Source organism: Monodon monoceros, unplaced genomic scaffold (genome assembly GCF_005190385.1).
Source record: "Monodon monoceros isolate NGI ecotype Baffin Bay Population unplaced genomic scaffold, NGI_Narwhal_1 Super_Scaffold_1, whole genome shotgun sequence".
NCBI classification, from domain to species: Eukaryota; Metazoa; Chordata; class Mammalia; order Artiodactyla; family Monodontidae; genus Monodon; species Monodon monoceros.
Genome location: NW_021703765.1, coordinates 49,756,401 through 49,778,397, shown reverse-complemented (window position 1 = coordinate 49,778,397; position 21,997 = coordinate 49,756,401). Strand labels below are relative to the sequence as shown.

General features: G+C 40.7%; 2 protein-coding genes across 10 annotated transcripts in view; one reads left to right on the top strand and one right to left on the bottom strand.

The window, feature by feature from the left end:
- The window catches only part of ESCO1 (establishment of sister chromatid cohesion N-acetyltransferase 1), a 77,617-nt gene extending 75,727 nt beyond the window's left edge, over nucleotides 1–1,890 (bottom strand). For 4 of the 5 annotated variants that reach the window (XR_003795187.1, XR_003795189.1, XM_029233318.1 and 1 more), the window contains exon 1: nucleotides 1,678–1,754. The gene's annotated coding sequence lies outside the window, so the exon portion shown is untranslated. Of the gene's footprint in view, nucleotides 1–1,677 lie in introns of all 5 variants that reach the window. The other variant, XM_029233307.1, reaches the window with a different exon arrangement.
- Nucleotides 1,891–2,029: 139 nt separating this feature from the next.
- On the top strand, nucleotides 2,030–16,712 carry SNRPD1 (small nuclear ribonucleoprotein D1 polypeptide). 5 transcript variants are annotated; one of them, XM_029233363.1, is made up of 5 exons: nucleotides 2,030–2,186; nucleotides 11,521–11,597; nucleotides 13,331–13,522; nucleotides 16,059–16,163; nucleotides 16,327–16,712. In XM_029233363.1, exons 2-4 carry the CDS (start codon nucleotides 11,528–11,530, stop codon nucleotides 16,133–16,135), a joined length of 339 nt encoding a protein of 112 aa, XP_029089196.1. In that variant the 5' UTR covers nucleotides 2,030–2,186; nucleotides 11,521–11,527; the 3' UTR covers nucleotides 16,136–16,163; nucleotides 16,327–16,712. The 5 variants fall into 5 exon arrangements, with proteins under 5 accessions (XP_029089196.1, XP_029089187.1, XP_029089177.1 ...); XM_029233354.1 differs by lacking the exon at nucleotides 2,030–2,186 and adding an exon at nucleotides 5,696–6,065 and having other exon boundaries at nucleotides 16,059–16,167; nucleotides 16,347–16,712; XM_029233344.1 differs by lacking the exon at nucleotides 2,030–2,186 and adding an exon at nucleotides 5,696–6,065 and having other exon boundaries at nucleotides 16,059–16,167.
- Nucleotides 16,713–21,997: the final 5,285 nt, after the last annotated feature.

Here is a 21,997-nt window from a genome sequence, read left to right as displayed (position 1 = left end):
TGGGTCTGATGTTAAAAAAAACTACTTTTTAACTACAGAATTATAATACTAATCAACGAGAAATGACAGCATATTTTCTTTACCCGGGAATTAGTAAGGTGGGCAGAAGCTCATAACATAAGGGAGGTTTTGTTCTAAGAAGGGTACTTCCAAAGACACACATCTGACCTAAGGGGCATACACTGCATTCTGCCCAAAAGGGGGAAGTGTCTGTTACAGTTTTCTCATTTCTGCACATGCTCTAGGTCTGAATTTGCAGATTCCAAATTAAGCACTTTTTATCCCACTCTCATTTCTAATTCCACGGTGAGATTTTTTAAAGTTTTTCAAATTAAAAAAGTTCCATTGGTATTGATCCCTTGTGTAAAGCAGAAACTAAGGACTTATTCAGAAGAGGCTGAATATAACATAATTCACGGCATCCAAAATGTTTGAAATTGAAATTGTGTTTTACCTTTTTTTTTTTTTTTTTTTAAATAACGTTTAGGTGAGGAAAAAACAAAGCACACCGACATCCTACTCTTCCACTAAGTAGCATTCTTTTACTGATTTCTGTTAAGGCTATTTACTGAAACATCGTTTGATAATACTATTCAAATACTGTGTGCTGCAACTACTTCCTGCTAAAAGAATCCCTTTTCAGCTACCGAAGGCTACCCGAAAACAAGATGCACAGTGCTTCTAAAACCTCAAGGATTTAACTCCTTCCTCCTCCCCCGCCCCCACTCCTGGAAAATACCGTACGTGCGGGTTTTCAAAACAAAACATTTGGGGATGAGGGAGGGGGAGGTTAAGGGTCTGGGAGTGGCAATGTTCTCCAGTTTTTGGAGTTGCTATCTCTCCCATTCTGCCCGAGAAAAACAAACCCCCGTTATAAAACAATCTTAAGAATAGTGATCAAAATCGAGGACCCAATTCCCTTCTGCTCGCATCTATCTCTACAAACTTCACTATGCCCCTCAACACACCCAATTTCTTCTCCAGAGCAGCCCTGCCTGAGCCCAGACAGTCCTGTCCAACCAGAACCACACTATGACCTTGGACCCGGGCCACCGCTCCCCTCCCAATCTAAGGGCCGTGAGGCCAGGATCCTCACATCCCGCCCAGCAGACTGCAAAGGCCTCAGGGTTCACGCAGGATCAGCGGGGGGCGACGGGCAGGGGAGCGAGCCGCAGGACCGCAGCTCCGCCAGGGCTGGAACGGCGGGTTCGGGGGAGACGCACGGAAGGAAAGACGCCGGGGGTGGGGACGAGGCCGGGCAACCTGCGGGCCGGCGCCGACACCTCCCCGGCCGCCGCAAAGGCTGCACGCCACCTCGGGGGCTCCGGAAGCCCGCGCGGCCGCCTGGGAGCCCCGGCCTGACCCAGTCCTCGGCCATGGCCCCTTACTACCGCTGACCACCCAGCAGGCCGCGGCAGGTGATGCGGCGACTGGGCAGCCGAGCCGCGCAGGTTGGTTGCCTGCCTCAGGCGACCGCGCCTCCGAGCCGCCCACTCCCTCTCAGGGGCGCCAGGAGCCGGGACCCGAGGAGTAGGAAGGGCGTGCGAGGCAGCACGACACAGAGGGGCGGACAGGAAGGGGGAGAAGCGTCCGACTCTCCGGAGGGGCTGGCAACAGGGAGGCGAGGACGCTGGCGACGCGACAGCAGGCGGCGGGGCGGTCGGGACGCTACCGTACCTTCCTCGCTCCGGGCCAAGGGTCCGACGAGAGCTAGCAGACCGCCTCACATCCGGGTATCGGGAGACACTCAGCTGCTTCTGCCGCCACCACCGCCTCTCCCGCGGCGCAGCAACGCCAAACTTCCGGCGGCGACGGCTACGCCTCGCCCGTCAGATGGGAGTTACCTGGGACCGTCTTGGGCGCGCTTGCGCAACGCTCCTTTTCTGCCTGAACCGGCTCAGCTGACGTGCCCAGAAGATGAAGATGGCCGCCACGCTCGTTGCGTGTCACGCAGTTTTTCACCCCGGCCCGGACTGCTGGGCGTCGGGGAAAGACGAGCCAGCGTCTGACCGCAGCGCAGGCGCGGTGGGAGGCCTCGCGTGCGCGCACCGCGGGTGGGCGCCTCTCCGGATAGCGGCAGACTCTTTCCTTTACCCGCTCGTCTCTTGGAGTAAAGCCACCTACGCCCCCAGCGGTGGTGGTTTGTCTTGAAAATCCGTCGCCACTGGTTCTTCTGTTGGTTGCAGGTACTGCTCTCTGCGACTTTCAGTTCAGATACCTCTAATCCTCGACAGGGGTCAATGTAAAGAAAAGGGTGGACGATTGACCCTTCTCTCTCCTTCCCGGCACTGCACTCCAGCGCCTCCCCAAAATGCAGGGCTTCAGCGTCTCCTTGCACACTTTCCTCCCTGGGCATCAGAGCACGAGAGTCGACAAGAAATTGTAGAAAATTCCACCACGTTTAGTCATGGCGGGTGTTCAAAGCTTTGACTCTTAGAGACCTCTAAAGATAGAATCCAGGGTTCTCGCACTAGGATTCTTGGTTCTACCCTGCTTTTGAACACGCCCTCTGTGCTACTCTTTCCTTATTTGCAGAACTGTGAGGATGGGCAAATGGGTGCTCTTGCCCTTGAGAATCTGAAGAGAGGTTCTCCACTTCCGGCCCTCCTTTTTTGAAGCCAAGTCCAGCCAAAATGTGCTCTAAGTTTGCGAAGCCTGATGTTTTTATGAGAATACATCTTCCACAAAACTTTATTGAGCTGCCTGTCAGTTTAGTTTGGGGAGGTTCTGTGGTTTAAAAACCAAAATGAGAAGTATTGGTGGGTGAAGCCATTGGTCACATCACCATACCTTGTGTTATGGCAAAAACCTGTCTTCCCCCCCGCCCATCCCCAGTGCCTGATACTTTCATTTGTCCCTTGTTCAACACAAGTTTAAACAAGTCCAGTTATACGGGGATTTTTTTTTTTCCCTGTAGTAAGTACTGGAGTACTAAACAATCATCATCAACTGGTTGGTTGAGTCGGAGGATGTGGAACTGGGGATACGGAGGGGCGACTGTAAGTTATGCATGGATTTTCTACTGAGCAGAGGCTCTGTGCCCCTAACGCCAGAGTTGTTCAGGGGTCAACAATATGCTTTAATGGCATATACCAAACGGCTTAAATTGGGGAAAAACTCAGGAGTAGACTGCCAACCTGATTAAAGCTGGTTATCTACTGTTGATAGAATATCTGACCTATATTTGCCTTCACCTTCAGATTGTCAGACAATTGGTGGGATTTCTCTTTGTGTGTAAACCACTTTATCTGTAGTAACTCAAATTGTGGCATACACACATACACAAACCATATTTACAAGTTTCCATTTCCAAAAAATGGGCCTCTGCTTTTTTTTTTTCTTTTAAAGATGTTGGGGTAGGAGTTAATTAATTAATTTTTGCTGTGTTGTGTCTTCGTTTCTGTGCAAGGGCTTTCTCTAGTTGTGGCAAGTGGGGGCCACTCTTCATCGCGGCACGCAGGCCTCTCACTACCACGGCCTCTCTTTTTGCGGAGCACAGACCCCAGACGCACAGGCTCAGTAGCTGTAGCTCACGGGCCCAGTTGCTCCGCGGCATGTGGGATCCTCCCAGACCAGGGCTCGAACCCGTGTCTCCTGCATTAGCAGGCAGATTCTCAACCACTGCGCCACCAGGGAAGCCCTTTTTTTTTTTTTAATATTTATTTATTTGGCTGCGTCTGGTCTTAGTTGCAGCATGCGGGATCTTTTAGCTGCTGCATGCGAGATCTAGTTCCCTGACCAGGGATGGTATCTGGGCCCCCTGCATTGGGAGCATGGAGTCTTAACCACTGGACCACCAGGGAAGTCCCAGGGCCTCTGCTCCTGAGCAGTCTATTCCACTCTACTTGTATTGGCCACAATCAGGAGCGTTGGAATCCTTACAAATGTCACACCATATGAAATCTTATGTATTTATTTTTGATACATAAGGAATTCATATTTGATGTATAATTCCTGTCTGCAATTTGTTCTAGGTTTTCTTTTCTAAAACTAAATACAATCAGGTGTTTAAGCATGCTGTGAAAATATAAAATAGTTTGCTTTTACAATACTGTATTATACACTTCAGAGTTGGGTCGTTTGATTTGTTGTCTACTAAAAAATAATCATGATCCAGTGAGTAAATTATCTTGCTTGACTGAGCTTTCAAGGATCATATAAGCTCACAGCGAATTTATCCTAGTAAAAATAGAGGCTTCCATTCCAGAGAGCTCTTGAGAAAGTCCCCGGGGGGGAGAGCTGTGATTGGTTAATCTTTTGCCATGTGCACATGCTAAAAACAAATGCTGTGGCCTAAATGATGCATCTTGGTGCTGAACATTATGGTTCTGTAAATTTGTGAAGTTCTTTTTCAGAACCCTACACAAGAAACATAAGCCCCTACTTGTAAATTCTTTTGCCAAACTTAAAATTGTGAATGTAATCTGGATTTGTTTAAATTGTTTGCTTTCCTTGCTCACTCCAAATTGCAGAACGTACTTTTTTGCGCATGCTTATCATTGACACATCTACTTCTAAAAACTAATGATGGAATGGTTGTATTGCCCCACATGTTGCATTCTTATTTCCTTGTTCCTTTTCTTTCTTATGACCAATCTAAATGCCTGTAATATATAAAACCTCAGCTAACTCCAAGAAGACAGAGTAGTCTCACTTTCAGACTGACCCTCCTGCTAGCAGCAAATAAAGGCTTTTCCTTTGTTGCTCCATTCTTGATGACTTTATTTCAGGACTCTTGACAGTTTTATACTATGAGAGAGTAAAAATCCTAAAAAATTTTCAAGCTAGAAAATAAAAACAAAGAAAAATTATAGCAATTTGGTCCACATTGGATCACCAGGAGATTATTAGAAACTGTTCGGAAGACAGGGAGATAGATGTTGAGAAGGCAGCACACATATGTCCATTACAGTCTTGCTACTCAAATTGAGATCCATGGAATAGGAGCATCTTCATCAACTGAAAGCTTGTTAGAAGTGCAGAATTTCAGACCCCATACCAACGGAATCAGAATTTTCATTCTAATATTTCCTCCAGTTGAGTCCTATGCACATTAATGTTTGATGAGAATTGCCTCACAACATTCAAGAATTCTGATGACCAGGGATGAAGTCCAAGCTGGAGATACAAATTAAAGCCGTAGTTTTGGAGATCACCTAGGCTAAAGGAGAAAGTATCCATTAGAGAAGCATAACATGATCTCTGGATCTCTGGGCACTGTGGGGAACCCTTCTGAGGTTTGTGACCAGAATTTAAAGTGAAAATAATCAGTTAAATTGTGTGATTTTTCTGGACTTCCCTGGAGGCGCAGTGGTTAAGAATCCGCCTGCTAATGCAGGGGACACGGGTTCGAGCCCTGGTCTGGGAAGGTCCCACATGCTGCGGAGCAACTAAGCCTGTGTGCCACAACTACTGAGCTGCGCGCCTAGAGCCCGTGCTCCACAAGAGAAGCCACCGCAATGAGAAGCCCGCGCACCACAACGAAGAGTAGCCCCCGCTCGCCACAACTAGAGAAAGCCCGCGCGCAGCAGCAGAGACCCAACGCAGCCAAAAATAAATAAAATAAAATTTTTAAAAAGTTGTCATTAAAAAAAAATTGTGTGGTTTTTTTTCAGGCACGTTAAGTAATGTTGAGGTTCCTGGTGTTGGAGCAGAGTTAGCATAATCCTCTGGACTTCTCCCAGAACTTCCTTTCATTGAGTAAATTTCGTGCTGCTGAATACACGGAGCCCTGCCATGCCCGCTAATGGGATTTAATCTCCTCAAATTTCCCTCTTACCGGAAGTTTCCTCCTAAAGCTGCCCTAAACCCCCTCAGCAGTTGCAAGGCACACCTCCAGCCGCCCGGGGCCGCAGTGGCGCTTCTCACGGCCGGAAGGGAGAGCTCAAGGGTGGTCTCGGCATTTCCGCTGTGCGTCCGCACCGGTACGCGCGCTCTTTACGTCGGAACCCTAGGAGTAAGTGTTTCCGGCCATTCATATTCGTAGCCGGTCGGCGCTCAGTTGCTGGGTTTTGTTCGCTATCCGACCGAAAGGGTGACGGCGCCGCTAAGATGAAACTCGTGAGGTGAGGAGGTGACCAGGCGGGGTGAGGACTGTGAGGGGACAGTCTGAACGGTGTGGGCCGGGAGCGGGAGGCTGGGCTGCCCCAGAGGCTGGAGGCGCGAAAGCCGCGTGTGCGCGCGGCCTGCTAACGGCCTCCGGCGCCCGCCGCTCCCGTCCCATTTTGGCCGCGCCGCCGCGGCCACTCGGACCCGGGCTTCAGACTGGGTCGCGCGGGGATCCCCCGTATTTTCCAAGAAGTGGAGGTAAAGGCCGGGCCATGTTTTCCCACCCAGAGTCTTCGAGGCCGTAGAGGTGCAGCGCCAGGCTTACAAGCTCTTACTCCCGGTGACTTACCGACTTTCATTTTAAGTAGAACTTGTGCTCTAGTCTAGGTTGCGTTTCTGGCTCGTCTCAGCCTCAGGAGCCGGCAAATATAACTAGGTCCACGCTCGCTGAGAATGTGGGAGACATAAAAATACTACTGCGTAAGTAGTTTAAGTTAAATGCCTTTTTCGCGATGAAACTACCATCGCACTTAAAAGAGTACTTAGAAGCTGCAGGAGTTTATCTGGAAATAATGAAACCTAATTCCGAAATGTTTCAAATCAGGGATGGAGTTTTGACTCCGTAAGTTTATCCTATCACTTCTTTTTCCCCCCTTGTTGTTACTTACTAGACTTAACGTTATTCAACCGACATTTCCCCTTAAAATAGGACTTTGCTGTAGGAAAAAAAGTCTCCCAACGTGGGACAGAATCTCTTTTCTGTATTTTTTGACTGATTACACAGATAATCGAGATTTCTTCTGGTTCATTTCTGTGTTTAAATTTGGCCGGTTAGCTGAGCCTACTGACAACTTGTTTACTGATTGGAGTAATTCATTCTAAACTACTTGCAAATAGATTGGGTTTTAGTGTTTTTCCTTGAGGCTGAGAGCTTGCAGCATAGAAGCAGAGGTTTCTAATAACCCAGCCGGCAGTCACAAACTAGGATTGTCAGTGTTATTGGGCACCTGTTACCCTGTGCTCTCATAATGTATTCTTTTTTTTTCGAGACAGAGTCCCTGCCTTGTTGGAGCTTTATGTTTTGTGGTGAAGGTAGACAAGTAGATAGTTTCTAGTATGTTTGAAATATCATATAAAATCCTTATTGTTATATTCAGGGTGGAGTTTGTAGAGAGGGCATTTCAGGTTAACTTTTTGTCCATTTTTTTCTTACAGTTTTATTGAGATGTAATTGGCATACGACACTGTATAACTTTAAGGTATACAGCATAATTATTTGATTTACATCCATCACGAAGTGATTAACACAATAAGTTTAGTGAGCATCCATCGTCTCATATAGGTACAAAATTAAAGAAATAGACAAAAAATTTTTTCTTGTGATGCGGACTCAAGATTTACTCTTTTAACTTTCACATATAACATACAGCAGTGTTAATTATATTTATCATGTTGTACATTACATCCCTAATACTTATTTATCTTATAACTGGAAGACTTCGTCCATTTTTATTTGAAGTATAACTTTGGGGGGAAACACCTCAGAATTTAAAGTTTATTTTTTCAATTTCTCAATACCTGCCAGTCTGAATCTGTAGTTAAGTTTTATGTCATTCTCTTTGGAATCAGTTTGTCTCATTTAAAGGTAGTCTGTGTTGTGACGGAATTTTCCTATAAATTTTAATAGCTGTACTGAATCCTATTCTGTGTCTTACACTATAGAAATAAAGTTTCTAATAACTGGAGAATGTATTTTACGCCAGGAAAAATGGGTGTTTGTCTAACTGGTTGCAGATTTGGTTGACTTTATTATTTCTTTATCTCAGTTGGTGACACTGTTATACTGTCTCCCTAACCAAAAACCTGGGAGTCGTCTTTGACTTCTTCCTCTTGATAATCATGATAATCTGATAAGTTGCCAGGTTTTGGCAAATTTACCTACCTAATATAAGTATCTTTCACTATCCCATTCTCTTTGATTTTTGAATTTAATAGTGTGAGTTTGGATACCATTTCAGTGCTATACTGAAGGATACCATTTTATCTGAATATTTGAGTATTATCTGAATATCTTAAGTTATAATATCTTAAGTTACAGTATTATCTGAATATCTTAAGTTAAGTTACTGTAATGGACATATGTGTGCTTATCTGAATATCTCTAAGTATCTTTCACTATCCCGTTCTCTTTGATTTTTGAAGTTAATAGTGTGAGTTTGATTTTTGAAGTTAATAGTGTGAGTTCGGATACCATTTCAGTGCTATACTGAAGGATACCATTTTATCTGAATATTTGAGTATTATCTGAATATCTTAAGTTACAGTAAGCAGAAAGAATTCAGGTAGTGAAGGATTCATCAGAAAATAATTTGAATTTGCTTGGTTCCTTGGCTCGGATAACTGTTTATTTCTCCTACCCTCAGTACACCTTCCTTGCCACTCCAGTCGACACCACTAAGCTGTTCAGGCTCCCTTTTCTTCCCACCCGTGTTCTTTAATCTCACTTCTTAAAGTAAATATCTCATACAGTGAAATTCAGTGTGCATTTCCCAATTTTGAAAAATGTATACACCTGTGAAACCCAAACTGCTGCCTGGATAGTGAACTTCTGGACTCTGTTCTGTTTCATTGACCTATTTGTAGTTCCTGTGTCTTGATTACTTTAATCTATCTATTGCTCTAGCCACCTAATTTGTCTTCCGATGTGGCACTCCACTCCATTGATGAAAAGCCTTCAGTAGTTCTCCTAGGGGAATTCTTTAACAGAGCTTGGGCATTCCATGAAAGGAACCTCTTCCCTACTCATTTTCTTGGACTTAGTATTCTATCAGTAATACCTATAATTTCTGTGTACCTTGTGCTGTTTCTTATTATATCTTTGCTCTAGTCTCTCTTTGCTGCATATTTCCAACTTTTCAGACTTACTAGAAGTCCACTAAGATCTGACTCCTTCCTACCCATGCTATTATATTCATGGTAAGAACCTGTGCATATCTCCATTGTGATTTAAATTTACATAATTACTTTAAAAAAAAATCTTTCATGTGTCTGTTCTTCCTTACAGAGTTTGCGCTCCTTGGGGGCCTAGTCTTACTCATTTTTAATCCTCATTACCAAGCACAGGGACTACCATATAATATATAATGATAAATACTATTTATCAAAGAAATATCCTTGGACTTTATAAAATGTATTTTGATTGTTTCAGAGGTTTTCTTACTTTCTGGTTTTCCTTTTATTTCCATATGGTAGACTGCTTGATTAATAAAATATTTTATTTTTACTTCAATCCTGCCTGTTTCTAAAAATGATTTGAAAGAAGTTTTATCAAAGTAGAAGTTATTACTGGATGGGACAATTAAAGTAAAAACAAATTTTAAATTGATAATGGGAAGAAACCATTAGGTGAAAATTCTAGGCTAATATAGTTATATTAAATTTGAGCTCAGTTAAAGAATTCTTATCTGGTGAAATAAAGCATTACCAATTCATTAAGAGAGACTTTTTTTCTTGACAGCAAATATGGAAAGGGAAGGGATTCAACACACAGTTTTTTCTTTGTATGAGAACAAGTTTGGGACTTGCCTTATGCAAGACCAAGTAATTTCCCCTTTTTTGATGGCTGTCTTTACCACTTAAAAAGTTGTATTTTAAGCCTAATTTCCCTTTAATCATTGAAACATTTTAGCCAACTTATTCAGTGCCTGTTACAATCCAGGATTAGATATGAAGTTCATGATTCTTAACCTCAAGGATAGACTAGTTGGGGAGAAAGTAGGTAATCTTACATTTAGTGTGATCGGGTATACAAAGTACATACTATAGACCAGAAATTTTGAATATGAGTTGTATATTAGATCATACTGTAGGATTATTGTTCATTTTTCTAGATGTGATTGTGATGTTATGGTTATGTGGTAGAATGTCCTCATGAGAAAATGGCATGCTGAAGTGACTGCAGTTTACTTTCAGATAATATGGTGACAGTGTAAGTGGGGGGGGGGCACACACAAATGGTAACATTTTCATAGTGTGTGAACCCTTCAGCTTCCTCTGCAATATTTCATAATAAAAAGTTGGAGAACAGAAGAATAGACGAAGTGGGGAATGGATGACTATTCAGTAAACGTTATTGAGACACCTGGCTATCCAACTTGGGAAAATCATAAAGGCAGCTTCCTACCTCACATTGCACAGAAAAGAGATGAATTCTAGGTGGATTAAAACTCTAAATATAACAGTAGAAGAAAATAAGAGACTTTTTATAATCTTGGGATGGGAATCATCTTTCTAAACAAATTACATACCCAAGAAGGATTCATAAATTTAACAACATAAAAATGAAAAAAAATTGTATGGCTAAAGAAAACCATGAACTTGAATTGCTGTGGCAAACTGATAGAAAATAAAAGAAGAATTCGACCTAATTGGAGTTGTGAATAATGTGAATAGGAAAATAACAGAAGAAATAGAGATTTCCTGTGTTCACGAAGAATTATTCAACAAGTGATAGGGAAAAGCAAATTGCCTTTTTCCCCTATCAAATTGACCGAAAAAAGATTGGTGACAGTTAGTGTTGGTGAGGATTTGCATAAATGAATTTGGTGGGGGTTTGCATAAATGTCTCTAAATGCTAAATGAGAACTAAAAGTTACAGAAGCCATTATAGTATGGCCCAGTTTCTGTAAAAGTAAATTTTATGTAAATGCTTACGTTTGCATATAAAATGGTCTAGAATATCCCCACATGCCTGGAGGAGGGTTAGAAAAGGGGACTTTTACCTTATTTATACACATACAATAAGAGTATAATCTTTTAATACCAATTATAATGTATCATTTTTTTCAGTTTCATTGAGATATAATTGACATACAACACTGTAAGTTTAAGGTGTACAGGATAATGACTTACATAAGCTGTGAAATGATTACCACAGTAAGTTTGTTAACATCAATCATCTCATATGTATACAAAAGAAAAGAAAAAAATGGCTTTTTTCTCATGAGAACTTTAAGGATCTAGTCCCTTAGCAGTTCTCAAATATAGCATACAGCAGTATTAACTATAGCCATCATGTTGTACATTACATCTCCAATACTTACTATCTTATAATTGGAAGCTTGTGTTTTTTGAGCACTTTTATCCATGTAATTTCTTGATTTCAGTTTTGTGGCTTATAGTGACTTCAGGATCTATATGCATGGATCAGAGGTTAAGCTGTATAATGGCTTAGAGAATCAGAAATGTCCAAGTGACAATTTCTGTTACCGTGCTCTTTTATAAATGTTAAGGGTATCATTCAGGGAAAGCTGAAATTGTTATGCAAGCTATTAACAGGAATTGGTGCAGATAGCATCCATAGTAGGTTTTCAGCATCTAGAAATTTCACCCTTTGGCTTAATAATAATAATAAACATGTTTTTGAAGTGTTAAAAGTGAAAATTTATCATTTTATTCCTATTGTCTTTATAGATTTTTGATGAAATTGAGTCACGAAACTGTAACCATTGAATTAAAGAATGGAACACAGGTCCATGGAACAATCACAGGTATGGAGGTTGGACTGTGTTTATAACACTTTTTATTTCCTATCTCTTTCACCTACAGGCCAGAATTCTTTGGTTAATGAATGTTTTATATAGTGCAAATCTCATTCCTTTTGTCTGGATTATTTCACTGACCTTCTTATTTAAGCCTCACCTTAAGTTCTTATGCTAAGACCAGACTGGATTCCCCAGGTTATCCTATGTGTGACCACTGTTTTCCTGCTTTATGCCTTTTCTACTTTTGCCTGTACGTGTCCCCTGGAATGTTGCATCTTACAAAACACATATTACTTGTATCAGAATTTTGTGTCCCCTGTTAGACTGTAAAGTCCTTGAAGATAGAGGATGGAGTTTCCATGTCTGATTATCCTGGGTAAAAAATATGTGGGAAATGGGAAGGGGGTGATGAGGAACCATAATTTTATCTAAGCATAACATATTAGTGTATTATATTTGTCTTTTTTCTTAGGTGTCTAACTCTTTGATGATATTGTATGTATGATATGTAGTTTTATATTTAAAGCCACTGTGATTCTTCACTAATAGTAGCTGCTGCCCCAAAAAAGGGCAAATTTTTAAAAGAATTGATGAAAGAAAATGCTGTCTTAGCATATGGTACCATTCTACTCTCTGAAATATTTAAATTGTAAATTTATAAATAATTTTTTAACATGTAGATCCAGCATCTGAGTAAACAAGAGAAATATATAGTATTAAACTGATAATATTTGTGAGTCCACCAAAACTTTGCAACACCAATTGCTATGAAAGGAAATCTGTATAGTTTAAGGCTTTGATACAGTCTGATCGTATCTGAGGAAATGTAATTTCTGTCCTGTTAAAATTCCGTGATTTTAAACAGTGATTTAGTCTGCTCTTTTCTGAGCTCTGTGTTGCATGTTGTAGAGGAAGCAGAGTGTTTTTGTTTTGTTTTGTTTTGTTTTTTTGCCGTACACGGGCCTCTCACTGTTGTGGCCTCTCCCGTTGCGAAGCACGGGCTCCGGATGCGCAGGCTCAGCGGCCATGGCTCACGGGCCTAGCTGCTCCGCGGCATGTGGGATCTTCCTGGACCGGGGCACGAACCTGTGTCCCCTGCATTGGCAGGCAGACTCAACCGCTGCGCCACCAGGGAAGCCCTCTTCCTGCTTTTTAGGAATTCAAAATCTAGTGATGGAAGACACTCACAAAAGTAATATAATGTAAGGTTTGCCTCACATACAGTAGGCACTTAATAAATGATGTCCCAGGAGGAAAATTTAGTAAATTGGGGGAGCAAAATCTAGTAAAAATCCAATTCCCTCCCCCAGTGACAACCACTGTTTCAAGTTCCTTATATCCTGAATATATATTTTAGTCCTCACAATAGGGATAATCATACTATCTACCATAAGGACATTGAGGATTAAACTGAAATGCCTTAGCATGCAGTTCCTGGAACATAGAAAGAGATCATAAATCTTTTGGTTTTTTTTCCCCTCTTCCTCGTTGTATCAAGTTCCCCAACAAGATGGAATGTATCAAAAGTCTATTAATTTTGGGAAAGAAGAGTACAGAAGATTAGTAAACAACAAGCTAAGGAAAAATCTAGTGAAGGAAAGATTTCTGATTTATACAGACATCATTACCAGTTGTAGAACAGATAATACTCTTCTATAACATGGTACTAACAGTGGCTTGATAGATTAATTGGTTGCCTTCCTTATTATGCTAATAACTGCCCTCTTTTTTCCCTCCAGGTGTAGATGTCAGCATGAATACACATCTTAAAGCTGTGAAAATGACCCTGAAGAACAGAGAACCTGTACAGCTGGAAACACTGAGTATTCGAGGAAATAATATTCGATATTTTATTCTGCCAGACAGCTTACCTCTGGATACACTTCTTGTGGATGTTGAACCAAAGGTGAAGTCTAAGAAAAGGGAAGCTGGTAAGTTTGAAGGATTATAAACATTTTTGTGTCTGGCGTATTTATGCCCTAATCCGCTATTCAAAATATGTTTATATTTGCAAACAACATGGGTTGGTTGGTTTGTTTTAATTGCCTCTACTTGCCATGAGTACATATAGTGTTTCTTACAGTTCCTGGTATTGCTATTCAAAAGACTGATGTTGTTCTTACTTCCTATCCCTTTGTGCATGGCCTGGTCCCCTAATCCCTGCACACTTTGGAAAATTTGGAGATTGAGTCTTATTTTTTTAAATAAATTTATTTATTTATATTTATTTATTTTTGGCTGCACTGGGTCTTTGTTGCTGCGTGCGGGCTTTCTCTAGTTGCTGTGAGCGGGAGCTACTCTTCATTGTGGTGTGCGGGCTTCTCATTGCAGTGTTTTCTCTTGTTGTGGAGCACGGCCTCTAGGCGTGCAGGCTTCAGTAGTTGTAGCATGCGGGCTCAGTAGTTGTGGCTCACGGGCTCCTAGAGCACAGGCTCAGTAGTTGTGGCGCACAGGCTCAGTTGCTCCGAGGGCTGTGGGATCTTCCTGGACCAGGGATCGAACCCGTGTTTCCTGCATTGGCAGGTGGGTTCTTAACCACTGCGCCACTAGCGAAGCCCAGAGATTGACTCATTATACCTGATATTCTGAAATTTTTTCATGACTTAGCATTTTGTCCACTGTTGTTCTGGGTACTTGGTGGACCCTTTCAGTATGGATATTCTTGCCATTTAGAGCTAAGAAATTTACTTGTGTAATGATAAATTTCTTCTGTTTTGCTTGTTTTGTTCTTTCTTCCAGGAATTCTTAATAATTGGATCTTCTGACTGATTCCTTCTGAGTCTTTTATTTTTCCTCTCTCTTTGTCTTTTATTCTGTACTTGGTGTTGTTTTCTCTGGTTTTTCTTTTTATTTGATCTCTTAGTTTGGTCTTTATGTTGAAGGTTTTACTATAGTATCTTGCATTTTGGCCATCTGTTTAAGAAGGACTCTGAAAAGAGAACTTCTGGGAATGGAGGCCGGACTCCTGAGAGGGTGGGTTCAAAGTAAGTTGGGTTCCCCACTGAGGAGACCTAAAATTTCAGGATCTGGAAGTCTTTTCTGGAGCTGGTTTTCTCAGAAAAAGATTCTAGTCACCTACTGTGGGAGATATATGTCTGGCAGCCAGCATTATAGGAGAAGGGCAGGAGAAAGGGGCTGATATTAAACAATGATTTTGAGGCTTTTCCTTCCACTCACACTAAGAAATATATTGTACTTTGCATCATGACCTATTCATACATATAAATGAAACAAAAGCTTCAGGAAGAATTTAGTCTTAATACATGCAGATGCCCTTAAGCTTCCTATCCTATTCTCTTTCAGTTAAAAAAAAAAAAAATTCAGGTTGTAACACAGCTTGAAAAACACTGACTTGATCCCCCTGTTCCTTCCCTCCAGCTCTGTGACTTTTGCTGCCATCCACTTTGCAGGTGTTTTCAAATCCGAAGCCTTTCTGCCTCAAGGTCTTTGGGTTAATTTTATCTTTTCTCTCCTACCTACCTGTCAGGGAAATAATCATTAGCTTTGCAAGGTGGGGAAGAGGACTAGGCAATCTACTGCTCTGCATAAGGGTTGTCAACTTCCCCCCCCCCCGTTTTCAGCCCCCTGCCTCATCATCTACCCCTGGCTTCCAAGGTCCTAGGTCTTTTAGAAGTTATTCTTCCTTTACTAAACATTTGTAGTTTTCAGTCTATTTTCTGACTTAAAAAATTGTTGAAATCTTTCAACCACTGTGTTTTTTCAGCATTTGTTTTTTCCCCCTTATGGATATTTGCCATTTTTATTCCTTTTCTATCATGAATAGTACTTCAGAGGGAATTGGAGATAAGTGTGGTTAATCTGCCTTGTTTTAAGAGAAGTGCTAGACTTACTCTGTTGCTTTGAATGGTAAGACTAGGAACAATTGGTAGAAATGTCAAGATTTTAAAAATATTCATAGATGTCTGAAAATGAAAAGTTCACAGCTAGGATGACCAGGTAACAAGGATATTGCTACTGGATTAAAGTACTAGGTTATGATTGGATCAGATGACTTAAGATTCTGAAAAGTCATGAAGTTATTACTTGATGTAATATATTTTAAGTTTTCTTGGCATGAATTAACTAACTTGGATTCTATACAGTAACAGAAACATCTGGTGCATAGTGTTTGTGTTCTGTTCCGTTAGTATTATATCTTTTTCATCTTGTGTGAGGTTCAAATCATTTGTATTTTATTTTGTGGTGAATTTGAGGCACGATACAAAGAAAAAATATTTTAAAACTTGATGAATTTCTCAGTAAATAAAGTCAAATGAAACAAATATTAAGGTATTAGTAGGCCATCAATTCTTGGTTCTGTATGGTAAACTGTTGGGAAAGGGTGACTGAGGTTACATTTGAGAGAAGCTGAATTAAACTTTTCTTTACTGTAGGTGCTGTTTGTGGTGGCCAGGTAACATCAGCACAGAAGAGAATTTCCTTTACTTTGTTTTTCTCTTCCCTCAGTTGCAGGAAGAGGCCGAGGCCGAGGAAGAGGAAGAGGACGTGGCCGAGGAAGAGGAAGAGGGGGTCCTAGGCGATAATATCTCTCAAGACTACTATTTCAAAGTAGTAGGTATTATGGGATATTTTCTGTACAGGTTTTGTTGTTTATGGCAGGCGAGTAAGAGGAAGAGGACATGGCCAGGGCAGAGGAAGAGGGGGTCCTAAGCGATATTGTTTCTCAAGATTACTGTTTCAAAGTGATAGGTACTATGGGATATTTTTTGTACAGGTTTTGTTTGTTTATAACAGACGAAGAAGAAGACGTGGCAGAGGAAGACTACGTGGCTAAGTTAGAAGATGGTGCCTAAGCAAATCGTGTCTCTCAAGATTATGATTTTAAAGTGATCGATGCCCCGGGTGCTTTTTTGTACAGGCTTTGTTTGTGGCAGTTTTTAATAAACATAAATGTAGGACAGAGTTGTCTATTGACTATATCATATTAAGTTTTAATAGTTCATATATATATTCATGATACAAACACAATAAGAGCTAAGCGTTACTACTAGGCAGTCTCAGAATAATTCCAATCTTAGATCAGGCTTTTAATTTTTTGAACTAAAATATTTCTTTTATGAATATTTGTAGAATATACACCTTTTTATTTCACATGCACTGACTATGCGTTTTGTTTTTTTTAACATCTTTATTGGAATATAATTGCTTTACAATGGTGTGTTAGTTTCTGCTTTATAACAAAGTGTATCAGTTATACATATACATACGTTCCGATCTCTCTTCCCTCTTGCGTGTCCCTCCCTCCCACCCTGACTATGCGTTTTATTGTTTTACCTTAACTCCATTCTGTGGAACCTTCCTACAAGTGAAATAAGTTCTTTTTGGTACCTCAGAAACTGAAGTCCTATGGAATTAGGTGTAAAATTGATTCTCCTTTCCTGAGTTTTATTCCGTGGAGACTTAGGTTCTTAGTAAAAGGTGATGATCATCTTCTAAATTAAGGAGTCATTGCTTTTGTTGTCATTGTTAATGGTTTTTTGGTTTTATTTTACTTTTTTTGGGCCACACTGCAGGGCAGGTGGGATCCTAGTTCCCTGACTAGGGATTAAACCCATGCCCCCTGCATTTGAATTGAGGCATCTTAACCACTGGACCATCAGGGAAGTCCCTGTTTTACTTTTTTAATAGGTTCTTAATAGAATATAGTTTTTTGGGGGGGGGTTAATTTTGTTTTTGGCTGCGTTGGGTCTTCGTTGCTGCATGCAGGCTTTCTCTAGTTGTGGCGAGTGGGGGCTACTCTTCATTGTGGTGCATGGACTTATCGTTGCAGTGGCTCCTCTTGTTGCAGAGTACGGGCTCTAGGGTGTGTGGGCTTCAGTAGTTGTGGCTCGCGGGCTCCAGAGCGCAGGCTCAGTAGTTGTGGCGCAGGGGCTTAGTTGCTCCGCAGTATGTGTGATCTTCCTGGACCAGGGCTCAAACCTGTGCCACCTGCATTGGCAGGCGGATTCTTAACCAAATACTTTTTACAAGTAGTCCTTTAAGAACAAATGGAAGAAGACCTACTTCTTTGCCAAAAACTGGATTCTTTCTGATCATTAATAAGGATTTTTAAAAAATTGTTTTAATTGGTTAGATTTAGAGAACAATACTTCTCAGTATATAGTTTCTTACAAAGCTTACTCCTGTTTATATACTAAGGAAGCTAACCTAACTGAGGATTGAACTAGATCTGTGTTTTCATTTAATCATGTATGGGGGTTGGTTTGTTTAATGAGAAGGGAATGTTCTGTAAAGACTGTTTTCAAAAAAGGAAGTTTAGGCCTTGTAGGGAAGTTAATGTAATTGAGATGGCAAGAGCATTTGTGTGTGGTATGTGTATATGTGTATCTCATTCTTTTCCATCCTTTGTTGGTGCTCCTATTAATTGAATGCAAGCAGAAGGCAAGGGAACACAGTGATGCATCAAGGTGGAGAGATTTGAAGGGGACAAACAGAAAAGCACAAGTAATGAGTAAACAAATGTAAGTTGACTCCTGCCCTCCTGGAGCTTATAGGCTAAAAGGGAAACAGTTAGATATACATTGATACGTAATTGCAAATTGTGAATACTCTGATAAGGAATACTTTGTATTATCTTGTCTGTTTTAAAAGCAGTGGAGGCTCATATTGATTTTAAGTCGAATGCCAATAACAAAGGATTTTTAAGCGTGCCTCGGGGTCTTAGTTCTCAGACAACGGGTGGAACCTGTGCCCTCTGCAGTGGGGGCTCAGAGTCCTAACCACTGGACCGCCAGGGGAGTCCCCTGACTGTGTCTTACTTTGTGAATTTTAACATCTAGAAGTTTGTAGTGTGAAACCAGTCTAGTAACACTGTTTAAATGTAAGGCTAAACCCTAGTGGGTACTAGATTGAGTTTCTCAGCTTTAATAATAGGCAGTTATTTTATCAGCAAAAGTGAATTTATTTGAGAATAGCCAGAAGAATTGCAATTTGGCATATACAAACTATGGCAGGCCATAGGCAAATCCAGAGAACCAGGAAAGGGAGCTTGCTTTTATAGGGCATGTGGGTGGGGACCTTGGGAGGGGCAATAATAAGCAGAGTCCTTTGCAGGAAGAGGCTTCTCATTGGTTGGGTGACTATAGTTTCTGATTGGCTAGGCTGCCCTTGGGAAAAGAGACGTTTTCTTCTTGCTGGATAGCAAAGTAGGCATCGCCTTCCTGTCCAGATGTAGGGCCACGTCTCTTCCTGTTTGAAGTAATTGGGTTTGCAGTGAAGCTGGCCAGTTGGACAGCAGAACTTTCCTTATCGTCTTGTTTCTTCTGGTTTTGCAGGGGAGGCATCACCAGGTGTGTGTTATTATAAGAAGCAGTAGTAATGCCTTCTGTTTTTATGTTTTTTGGGGTTTTTTTGTTTTTGTTTTTGTTTCTGGCTGTGCCACTCAGCTTGTGGGATCTTAGTTCCCCAACCCTGGGATCGAACCCAGGCCCTCAGCAGTGAAAGCACGAAGTCCTAACCACTGGGCCGCCAGGGAATTCCCAGTCTGATATCTTTTAGAGCTTAAGATTTTATTTGTGAAATTTGGGGATTTGTTTAAAGAAATTTATTGTGAGTTTAAACAGAAAACTGTAAGTGAAATAATAGAGAAATTGTATTTCACAACATGTTTTAATCTACTATAATTAGGTTGGTTAAGCAAGGATGGCTTAGTATTTTGAAATGTATTATGTTCAGCAGTCAAAATGCACACAATCTTCTATAATAGATATCAGAATAACGCTTAATAACACGACACTCCTTCCTGAAAACCTAAAATGGACTTTCCTCATCATGTTAAGGAAGAATTTTCTATCTTAAACCAACAGCAGACATTTCTAGAGACATTCCAATTAAAACAACAAAAGAATATATCTGATATTGGTCTTTATTTAATGTGAAAATTCTTGTGAATCCACAAAATAAGAGGTATACTTTTGAGAAGGAAGAGAAATTTTGCAGTATTACTATTTTCTCTGCAGCAACATGGTAGTATTCAATTTATCGGAACCAGTTTTACAGTTCTGTGTATTTCCTATATTTTGAGTAAGGTCAGTATATAATATGAGATTCATTTTACAAAAGAATAATAGTAAAAGCTCTAGATGTCAAATGCAGTAGATTCTTGTTATTGATGATATTTAGGTTCTATAAAGTTGCTGTGAACCCTGAATTAGTGAATAGTGAACCATTGCTCCTAGGAGGAACACAGATTCTCTGTGTATGAGTCTCTGGTCATGGCATTTTCATCAGCTCATCAATGCATAACCTCGTTTTATGTGTGTTTTCTGTTTAAAAACACCTTATTTAGTACATATTGTTTCATTTACATTGAATTCGCAATCAACAGCACTGTGATGTATGCCTGAACAGAGTCTTTCTAAGACATGTATTTTTTCCAAATGGCACATCACAGCCTTCTTGCTTTATGGATACTAGATAGCACTATGATTGGGGGCCATTTTAAACAACAAACTCACCACCCAAAAGCACAAAAGTACCAAAAAACTGTGGCACTAAATTGACCATGAAGGATGTTTGTCTACCATATGAGACCTGAAACAAAAGGCACTGTCGCTTTATTCAGCCTCAGCCTAGAACAACCAGGTGGCACATCAGGTAACATTTTTTTGCTGCTCTAAAGCATGCATGGTCCATGCATGACCATGGAAGCACCAATAGTACTGATTTTGGAGTTACAAATAAATTTTAGCAAGGAAATGACTTCCCCAGTACAGAATGATTAATGATGATTGACCATACTTAACATATTTTGGTAAGATTATTCCGAAGTATTTTGTGTATTTTGTTACTATAGTGAGGGATATCTTATCCCACTATTTGAATTCTAACAATTTCACCTATTCTAAGATGGATTTTTAAAATATATTATAATATCTCTGAAATTGAGATGCATCTTAAATGGTATAAATTTAGATTTGGTATCAAACTTAAATCATCAAGCATTTTTCTTTGTTAGTAGTACATACAATAACAAGTGCATCCAAAAATTGATGTCTTAGATTTGGTGAACTACAGAAATTATGGTGTGATTCATATGGCTCTCAAGTAGAGCCATACTCTACTTTGTCTTTAAAGGATAATATACATTGTGAATCTGCAAGGAGAGTAAAGATTTTCCATGTTTCCTAGAACTTTGTAATTTTCTCCTCTTTGAGTGCTTCTGGAACAGTGGCAAAAATCAGTTCTAGCTTTTTAAAAATTCCTGAGCCATAAAATAAAAAATAGTACCATATTCCAGTGTAGGAAGACTGACCAGTGTAAAGATAGAAATTCTCTCCAATTTATAGGTTTAGTGCAATTATCTTGGTGAATTTTTAAGTAACTTCTTTACTGGCAGTATGTCAACTAATATGTACTTAATGCTTATTCTGTGCCCAGTTTTTCTGATTAATTTATAGATTTAATGAAATTGCCAAAAGGATTTTTTTAATGGACAATAACTGTTCCTCCCATTTGACAAATATTTGGGTACTAACTCTGCCAGGTTCTGTGCTAATAAGCCCTTTACATGTTATTTCTTTTTTTTTAATAATTTACCTTTTTAAAAAATTTATTTATTTTTTAATTTTTTGGCTGCATCGGGTCTTAGTTGCAGTACATGGGATTTTCATTGAGGCATGCGGGATCTTTTGTTGCGGCGCGTGGGCTCTTTGTTGCGGTGCGCGCGGACTTCTCTCTAGTTGTGGCATGTGGGTTTTCTCTAGTTGTGGCGCGCAGGCTCCAGGGCACGTGGGCTCTGTAGTTTGCGGCATGCAAGCTCTCTAGTTGAAGCTGTGCGAGCTCAGTAGTTGCAGTGCACAGGCTTAGCTGCCCTGTGGTACGTGGGAACCCAGGGATTGAACCCACGTCCCCTGCATTGGAAGGTGGATTCTTTACCACTGGACCACCAGGGAAGTCCCCTACACGTTATTTCTTTTAACCCTCGGAACAGCTCTGTAGCAGAAAGAAAACTTGTGCCCAGAGAGGTTAGATAACTGCCTAAAGTCCCAGTTAGTAAGCAGCAGAGCTAGAATTTAGATGCAAGTCTCTAAGAACCCTGTGTTTTTAACTGGTAAATTGGTTCCAATGTTCATTGTGAAGAAGGAATAGGCTGTAGGAGATTCATTATCTTTCTAGAAAGGAATTAGAAAGGTGTGGGAGAACTTAACCTTACTAGATACCAAACATTGTAAAATATTAAAACCAAAGGAAATTATCTTGATACTCATGCAGTTTTCAGCCAGATTTCATTTTTGGTTTATCAAGTAATTTTGTTTTTGTTTTTTTTTGCGGTACGTGGACCTCTCACTGTTGTGGCCTCTCCCGTTGAGGAGCACAGGCTCCGGATGCGCAGGCTCAGTGGCCATGGCTCACGGGCCCAGCCGCTCCGCGGCATGTGGGATCTT